Raw genomic sequence first — 10,000 nt, 5'->3', positions numbered from 1 at the left:
ATGCAGTGGAACAGACCCATAATGCCCTGGAACAGACCCATAATGCAGTGGAACAGACCCATAATGCAGTGGAACAGACCCATAATGCCCTGGAACAGACCCATAATGCAGTGGAACAGACCCATAATGCACTGGAACAGACCCATAATGCACTGGAACAGACCCATAATGCACTGGAACAGACCCATAATGCAGTGGAACAGACCCATAATGCAGTGGAACAGACCCATAATGCAGTGGAACAGACCCATAATGCAGTGGAACAGACCCATAATGCCCTGGAACAGACCCATAATGCACTGGAACAGACCCATAATGCAGTGGAACAGACCCATAATGCAGTGGAACAGACCCATAATGCACTGGAACAGACCCATAATGCACTGGATCAAACCCATAATGCACTGGATCAGACCCATAATGCACTGGAACAGACCCATAATGCACTGGAACAGACCCATAATGGAGTGGAACAGACCCATGATGCAGTGGAACAGACCCATAATGCAGTGGAACAGACCCATAATGCAGTGGAACAGACCCATAATGCACTGGAACAGACCCATAATGCACTGGAACAGACCCATAATGCACTGGAACAGGTCCATAATGCAGTGGAACAGACCCATAATGCACTGGAACAGACCCATAATGCACTGGAACAGACCCATAATGCAGTGGAACAGACCCATAATGCACTGGAACAGACCCATAATGCACTGGAACAGGTCCATAATGCACTGGATCAAACCCATAATGCACTGGATCAGACCCATAATGCACTGGAACAGACCCATAATGCACTGGAACAGACCCATAATGCACTGGATCAGACCCATAATGCACTGGAACAGGTCCATATTGCACTGGAACAGACCCATAATGCACTGGAACAGACCCATAATGCACTGGATCAGACCCATAATGCACTGGAACAGACCCATAATGCAGTGGAACAGACCCATAATGCACTGGAACAGGTCCATAATGCACTGGAACAGACCCATAATGCACTGGAACAGACCCATAATGCACTGGAACAGACCCATAATGCAGTGGAACAGACCCATAATGCACTGGAACAGGTCCATAATGCACTGGAACAGGTCCATAATGCACTGGATCAAACCCATAATGCAGTGGAACAGACCCATAATGCAGTGGAACAGACCCATAATGCACTGGATCAGACCCATAATGCAGTGGAACAGACCCATAATGCACTGGAACAGACCCATAATGCACTGGAACAGACCCATAATGCAGTGGAACAGACCCATAATGCACTGGAACAGACCCATAATGCACTGGAACAGACCCATAATGCACTGGAACAGACCCATAATGCACTGGAACAGACCCATAATGCAGTGGAACAGACCCATAATGCAGTGGAACAGACCCATAATGCACTGGATCAGACCCATAATGCCCTGGAACAGACCCATAATGCAGTGGAACAGACCCATAATGCACTGGAACAGACCCATAATGCAGTGGAACAGACCCATAATGCACTGGAACAGGTCCATAATGCAGTGGAACAGACCCATAATGCACTGGAACAGACCCATAATGCAGTGGAACAGACCCATAATGCACTGGAACAGACCCATAATGCACTGGAACAGGTCCATAATGCACTGGATCAGACCCATAATGCAGTGGAACAGACCCATAATGCACTGGAACAGACCCATAATGCAGTGGAACAGACCCATAATGCACTGGAACAGACCCATAATGCACTGGAACAGACCCATAATGCACTGGATCAGACCCATAATGCACTGGAACAGACCCATAATGCACTGGAACAGACCCATAATGCACTGGAACAGACCCATAATGCACTGGAACAGACCCATAATGCACTGGAACAGACCCATAATGCAGTGGATCAGACCCATAATGCACTGGAACAGACCCATAATGCAGTGGAACAGACCCATAATGCACTGGAACAGACCCATAATGCAGTGGAACAGACCCATAATGCATTGGAACAGACCCATAATGCACTGGAACAGGTCCATAATGCAGTGGAACAGACCCATAATGCATTGGAACAGACCCATAATGCACTGGAACAGACCCATAATGCACTGGAACAGGTCCATAATGCATTGGAACAGACCCATAATGCACTGGAACAGGTCCATAATGCAGTGGAACAGACCCATAATGCATTGGAACAGACCCATAATGCACTGGAACAGACCCATAATGCAGTGGAACAGACCCATAATGCAGTGGAACAGACCCATAATGCACTGGAACAGACCCATAATGCACTGGAACAGACCCATAATGCACTGGATCAGACCCATAATGCACTGGAACAGACCCATAATGCACTGGAACAGACCCATAATGCAGTGCAGCGTGACTCACGGGGTGTTGATGACCAGTCGGTCCCACTGGCCCTTGATGTCGTCATCAGACGGTTGTTCGGTGATGTAAAGCCCGTCGAACTCCAGCTTGCGCGCGATCTCCTTCTCACGCTTGAACACCACCAGCGGCACCTGAGCGACACACACACGTTCAGTGCCTCACTAACACACACCTGCGAGCTCCTGCGCCGGGGATTCTGGGTAATGTCGTACCTTGAGGTAGTAGTATCCCAGCACACAGAGGAATGAGATGAGTGTGTGCATGACGGCGAGGAAGCGGAGAGTCGGAGCCATGTATCCGCTGCTCTCCTGAAGAACGAAGTACTCCACCACTCCTTCATCCTCGTCTTCCTCACGCCGCGTCCACGGGTCCGAGTCATCCGAGTCCTCACCCGTCACCTTCTCAAACACACACGCACACACACACACACACACACACGCACACACACACACACACACACGCACACACACGCACACACACACACACGCACACACACACACACGCGCGCACACACACACACGCACACACACGCACGCACACACACGCACACACACGCACACACACACACGCGCGCACACACACACACGCACACACACGCACACACACACACACAAACACACACACACACACACACACGCACACACACACACACGCCACACACACACACACACACACACACACACGCACGCACACACACACACGCACACACACACACACACGCACACACACACGCACGCACACACACTCAGGTTCTTATGATTTCTTTATCGTTTTTTGATACATACAGTGTGAAAAAAAAAAACTAAAATAACAACAACAAAAAATCTGACAAAATGAAGGTAATGATGAAAACTAAATAAATGGTCAAATAAATGAAAGAGCACATAATAAGCTTCTTGCTCTCAGGCGTTTCGTAAAGCTCCGCTCACCTTGTAGAAGAGCAGGATGAAGTTGATGGCGAACGCCACAAACAGAGCCAGAAAACGCAGGTTGTAGAAGTTTCTGGCCAGATAATTCTGCAAACACAGAGTGATATTTAGAGTTTGAGAGATGGTGAACACACTCTTACACGTGTGTTAACACACGTCATTCACATGATTTAAACGTTACAGAAGGTGATCGAGCATCCAAACTGTTGGTTGCATTTCACTGCCATTATAAAGCTTGGAAGAGCCAGGATATTTTCTAATATTACTCTGACTGTGTTCGTCTGAAAGAAGAAAGTCATACTGTATACACCTCGGATGGCTTGAGGGAGAGTAAATCATGGACTAATTTTAATTTTAAAGAGAACTACTCCTTTAACCTGCCGTTCCTCCTGAAGCTCACCAGGGTTTTGGTCTGATAGACGTCGAGACCCGCCAGAGTCGCTGCCATGAACGCTTCGGCCGACTCCTTCCTCGGGCCTCGTCTCTTCTTCAGCGGCTTCTTCTCCTCATCACACGCGCTCTCCTTCTTCCCCTTGTCCTGGTCCTTCTTCTCTCCATCCTCCACACTGGCCATGTGAACGCACACACACACACACACACACACACACACACACACACACACACACACACACACACAAGCTAATGAGAAAGCAGATCTAGCCTGAACGCTTTACAGCGCCTGAACAGACACACACACACTCACATGCACACACTTACACGTACACTCCACACCTACACACACACTCGCACTCACACACACACACACACACACACACACACGCACTCGCACTCGCACACACGCACACGCATACACGCACACTCACATGCACACACGCACACGCTCACACACACATACACGCACACGCACACTCTCACTCACACACACACACACACAACACACACGCACACACACACTGAGTTTCTCCTCAAACACTCACTCGGTCTTCTCCCACTCTGATCTGCTGTCAGATTCCGCTGTCTGTTTACTAGCCGCTTCCTGTACAGAAAACACACACTAGAGTCACAATGATAAACAACATTTTATTTTTTATTACATCTTTTTTTTTTTTTTTTTTTTTTATTCTCTTCTGCTCACCAAGGCTGGGTATATTTGATCAAAAATACAGTAAAAAGAGTAATATTGTAAAATATTATTACTATATAACGCAGACAAAAGGAATATAATGATACAAATAAATAAATGTGAGCTCATGTATTTATTCTTGTTTATTATTAAGAAAAAGATTATTCTTCATATTATAATCTGAAGCAGCACAACTGTTTTCATCATTGACAATAATCAGAAATATTTCTCGAGCATCAAATCATCATATTAGAGTGATTTCTGAAGGATCATGTGACACTGAAGACTGGAGTAATGATGCTGAAAATTCAGCTTTGATCACAGGAATAAATTACACTTTACTATATATTCACATAGAAAACAGATGATTTACATTATAATAATTTTTACTGTATTTTTGATCAAATAAGGAGAGCATACAAGACACTTTGCATTGAATCCACTGGCAGACCTGAGCTTTCTTCTGGTGTACGGCGCTGGCTAGAGACGGAGTGTCGACTCCCACGACCTCGGACACGTCTCCCAATCCCGGCTCCATCCCATGCTTTCCTCCTTCCCTCCTGGGATGAATATTCATCAGCTCCGTCATGAGGTCCATCTCATCCTGATCTCCCGCTCGCCCGAGCTCGGCCACTGAACACACGTCCCCGTACTCAAGCTTCTCCATCTCCAGAACGTCTCCGTGAATCCCGAACTGCGTGGGATCCGGCATGTTTCCCAGAATATCAGTCACTTTCATGTTCTTGGCTCCTTCCACCAGGCCTCCTCCGAACAACGTGGACCAGAGAATGTGGAAGAAGCCCCAGACCAGGTTGTAGAGAAAGCGGAAAATCCCGATGAAGATCATCCAGAAGAAGAAGAAGAATCCTCGGATCATCTCCCGAACGCTCATCTTCCTCATTTTCCGATATTGTCTCTTCATGCTCCTGAAGGTCAGCAGCTTTTGGAGGTTGTAGAGGCTTTTCCTCATGGAGACGCAAGCCAGAGCAAACGCTGAGGAAGACTCCAGCGCACCATCTTCATCATCCTCATCCATCTCCACGCTCTGAGCATCGTCTTCATCTTCCTCCTCTTGTCTCTCAGTGGCGTCCGGTTCGGAGATCAGAGACGCCAACTGCATCTCGAAGATGGTGTCCTCGCAGAAGTTGACGAACAGCTCCATCTTTTCTGATTCTCCGCCCTCGTTGACGACATCGAAAATGAACTGCCGCTTGGACTCTTTGACCTGCGGTTTAAAAGATGCTCAACATTCAGTAATAATATCGATTTGCATGCATTTATCGACTGCATGGATGAGAACAACGTTTGAACTGAATTGATCAGAATAATGACTACGGTCTTCTGTAGAGCTGCTTTACAGCAGAAGTTAAATTTCATAATTGATGAATTTTGCAACATTGACAGTAATTGAACTGAATTGAATCAACACTGAAAATTTGTTTAATAACTGATGAATTTTGCAACACTGAGTTATTTAAACTGAATTGAATAAACAGACATTTGTTTTCATAATTGATGAATTTTGCAACATTGACTGTTATTGAACTGAATTGAATCAACACTGAAAATTTGTTTCATAATTTATTAGTTTTGCAACATTTACACTGTTAGTAAACTGAATTAACTTTGAAAATATGTTTCATAATTGATGAAATTAACTGAATTGAATCAGCACTGAAAATTTGCTTCATAATTGATGAAATTTCAACATTGACACTGTTATTTACCTGAATTAAAAAATTTGCTTCATAATTGATGAAATTTGCAACATTGACAGTTATTGAACTGAATTAACTAAACATTGAAAATTGGCTTCATAATTGATGAAATGTGTATCTGTATAAAGCGCCATAGAAATAAAGCTGACTTGACCTGCGGTTTCTCCCACTGCGTTCGGCTGGACTCGCTGATCTCGAAGTAAACCCTCTCGATTCTCTTGGCGCCGCCCATGATCTCGATGCGCCCTAGGAAGGGCTCGAAGTAGTTCAGAACGCTCTCGGCCAAGTTCAGGAAGGCGGAGAGACGGGGATCGTGAGGCATGTGCTCCGATAGATTGGTGAGGAGAACCGCCACGTTGAAGCCGATGTCCTTGGCGGGTTCGTGGAAGCGTTTGACGAACTCTTCGTAGTTGAACATGTCGTTCTCATCGGCCTCGGCGCAGGATAGCAGGAACTCGATCTCGGACTGGGAATACTGCTTCTGGTTCTCCATGGACTTCTGAAACTCCTTCTTGGAGATGAATCCTTTACGGTCGGGATCTTGCTCCTTGAAGTTCTCGGAGGTGGTCAGATCTTTCAGCTTGAGGAACATGTCGAAGAACTTGAGAATCATCTCCACGTTGCTGGAGGACTCCACTAGAGTGTCCACCATCTGCTTGCCGATGGTCCCGTTCACAACGTTTCCTAAAGGAGGGAATGACGGGATTATTTCTCACAGGATTCAGTCTGTAATGCTGCCTGGTTTCTGTTATGGAAATTGTTTTTTATTCATTATTTTATTCATATTAATGATCTTTCCCTATAGTAAATCATGTACTTTCCTAATAAGGCAGAGAAAGGTTAAATTGGCTAAGAGCCTGGACTATGGCCCTATGTTCTCTATGTTATGAGTAGCAGAGATAGTGGCATTGAGAGAACTGGGTAAGGACAAACATAAATTGTTCTGAGAAAAATTATTAATTGGGGAAATTGAGAGATTAAACCATGCTGATGACCTGAGTCTGTGGTAGAGTAGTGAGTTTGACGTGTGATTAAACTCGAGGTTCTGTTGGGTACGGACTGGATCGATTCCATTCCTAGAGCTTCCGAACAAATGGGTTTTTGGGGTGCGGACTGATGGGGCAGTGAACCCGAGGTTACCCCGGGAGTCAGTCCTAGAGCTCCTCCTGTCCGATTTTAGGGAAAAATCGGGTCTATTGGAAACATCCAATAGACTACTTAGGTGCGCAAAAATAATACCACAGACACAGAGTAAATCACCATGGGAAAATCTCAGAGTAAAACAAGCAGCTGTGAAAAATATGATACACCGGTTTTCCGTCAGATGAGAAAGTTGTATGGCAACAAGTGTATGAGAGACATCAATAAGCTAATGAAACATCATGATTTCCCTAGGGAGGGAACGCTGAGTGCTACAAGACTGAAGATCGCTAGGGAGTCTGTAAAGAGTGGAATGATGAACAAAGAGGTTGTTGTGTCAGACGTGTGTGTGTGTGTCCTGTAAGAGGACTATTGATTGTTGGGTGGAAGAGGGAGAGAAAAGAGAAAGAAGGTCAATGCAGAAAAATTTGCCGTTTAGGGACGAGGGAAACACAAAAATTGAAGAAAAAGAGGCATCTGCCCCATGTGCACCTATTAACACTTCTGATGTTTCTGTCTGTTCACATGCATCACCACCCCCACATCATCACTATCCCACGGCTGAGCTGCAAGCCCTAAAAGTGGACCTTGACCTCGACTGCTCTCCACCAAGAAGACCACACCAACTACCACACGCCGCCGAAGATGGAGCCTCAGGGGGGAAACAAATACAAGTCCGCCATCAGACATACCCCTGTGCAGACAAGATCTCAAGGTCAGAAGCAAGACCAAGGACAGCAACAAAACAAAGAAGATGAAGAACTTCTGGCTCCAATGATTGAAGTTTCGGGACCGGAGGGCCCAGTGAACGAAATGAAGGAAGCGATGGCTCATCTGCCGAGCCCTGAGGTCTCAGGAGACAAGTTCTCCTCTGAACTGATCGTGTTTTGACAAGAACTCAGCCCAACCGTGTCAGAACTGCGCAGACTGCTGGCGGTGAAGCTGGGGACCGCTAACTGGCACAAGGTCAGCGGACGCCTGCCACAGGAAGATTCAAGCGAACTTGATCGAGTAGCTGCAGGGTTGACGCGCTGTTCGAGAGCGGTGGCGGCAGCTGAAAAGGCTGTGATGGCCTACAGAGAGTTTGTAGGGTATTCTAAATTGATATTGATGGACATCTATACTATTTATTGTTTATACTGAGGTGACTGAGGGCCTGACTTTGTGTCAGGAGTGCAATAACAGTGTTTATTCATTCAGCCCGACTTCAGATAAATCTTTACTTCTTTACTAAGCACGTAAAAGTCCTGGCAGAAAGCGATGCATAGTGTAACGACGAATTATTATTTTTTCCGAAGTGTTAACAACTTAGTGTTAACTAATAATTGTTGCAAACTGGTACTACCAACAAAATATTAGTGCATTCCTGGAACTGGGCGTCGTTACACTACATCCTTATGCATCGCTTTCTGCCAGGACTTTTACGTGCTTTTCCCAAACCACTGAAGTGACGCCGGGTTAGCGGTAGCATGAGCCGTCAGGCAAGTGTTATTTAAATAAACTCCTGATGTACTTACAAACTTTCCAATCCCTCGTTTTATGAGTACAGAACCTATTTGTACAACTGTAGAAGTTTGGTGCCATTCTGGGCATTATTAGTGCGGTAATTTACCAGATACATCATAGGATCCATTAGCGCCTGCACTAAGCCATCCGGCTGATATCTCTAAATAAGCTTTAACTTTAATAATGTTCAACCAAGGGAAAAAAAGCTTCTGGGGGGGGTTTGGCTCGAGGTCATGGTGCAAAGGACCCTAGGTTGATTTTACTCTGAACCATCCCTTTAAAGTCCCCCTGTAGTCAATAATTGTATCCCTTAAAACTCATCTTTGATCACCAAAATGACATATTTAAGCATTTTTTCCTTATTTTTTCCTTAACAATTCTTCATGCCTTAAAATAGCTTGAATGTAACTCGACACCCCTGCCTCATTTAGTATGCGCGGTTCTATGAATATGCAAATGAGCCCCGCCTCCACTTACTCAGCTCAGAGATCCACTGGTTGACGATCACACGTTGATCTGATTGGTTACAAGGTAGTTTGTGACGTCAGAAACACCAGCGATTTCAAAGCGTGTTTTTGAGACTGTCTACACATGGTTTATCTTAAAGCATATTAAAAACGCCACATAGACACATAAACAACATTAAAAGCTGGATTTTCACCACAGGGGGACTTTAATCAATTTGAACTAAACCACCGTCGACAGCATCGTGTTTTGTTTATGTTTATAAGGCTGAGCTTCTCTTGCAGTGTTGCCATATCCACTTATTATAAGCGCTTCTAGGCTCATAAAGTGATAATCTGAAGTTTATTGAGGTATTAAAAGGTGCGGGTCGTGATATTTTGTCATTTTCAATATAATGCATTTGTATTTATTTGGTTTATTATGGGCTTGTTCTTGTTTGCTGTTTTTTCTAGCAAGATCTGGCAACACAAATGAGTCGAGGCTCACATAAAAAAAGACACATCTCTGACGTGCGTTTACATACATTATTAACAGTTCGGTTCGTAGACCGTTTGTAAACGCGTTTATCACTACCTGCAGTTTTCAGGAGTTAATTCAGTTGTAGAATGCAGTCGTCGCTCCTGTAAATGACTGAACTGTGTGTGAACAGAACAGGATTAAACGCTAAACGCTGACTTTAGCTGCAGTGTGTGTGTTTGGTGTGTGAGCGTTTGCGCAGCAGAACCTTCCAGCAGCGACAGCATCATGACGATCATGTCCTTCTG

At 45.1% G+C, this 10,000-nt stretch overlaps 1 protein-coding gene across 1 annotated transcript in view; it reads right to left on the bottom strand.

The window, feature by feature from the left end:
* LOC311071664 (ryanodine receptor 3-like) overlaps positions 1-10,000 on the bottom strand; it is a 162,588-nt gene that overhangs the window by 12,953 nt on the left and 139,635 nt on the right. Inside the window, 8 exon segments of the mRNA XM_084096131.1 lie at positions 2,395-2,525; positions 2,607-2,792; positions 3,324-3,410; positions 3,724-3,889; positions 4,262-4,320; positions 4,859-5,632; positions 6,280-6,809; positions 9,961-10,000. The exon segment at positions 9,961-10,000 is cut by the window's right edge and continues 42 nt beyond it. Of these exon segments, the coding sequence (XP_083952257.1) occupies positions 2,395-2,525; positions 2,607-2,792; positions 3,324-3,410; positions 3,724-3,889; positions 4,262-4,320; positions 4,859-5,632; positions 6,280-6,809; positions 9,961-10,000 (1,973 nt within the window).

Source organism: Abramis brama (assembly GCF_963993115.1).
Source record: "Abramis brama genome assembly, chromosome: 21".
Classification (NCBI taxonomy): domain Eukaryota; kingdom Metazoa; phylum Chordata; class Actinopteri; order Cypriniformes; family Leuciscidae; genus Abramis; species Abramis brama.
This window is presented reverse-complemented; position numbering and strand designations above follow the sequence as displayed.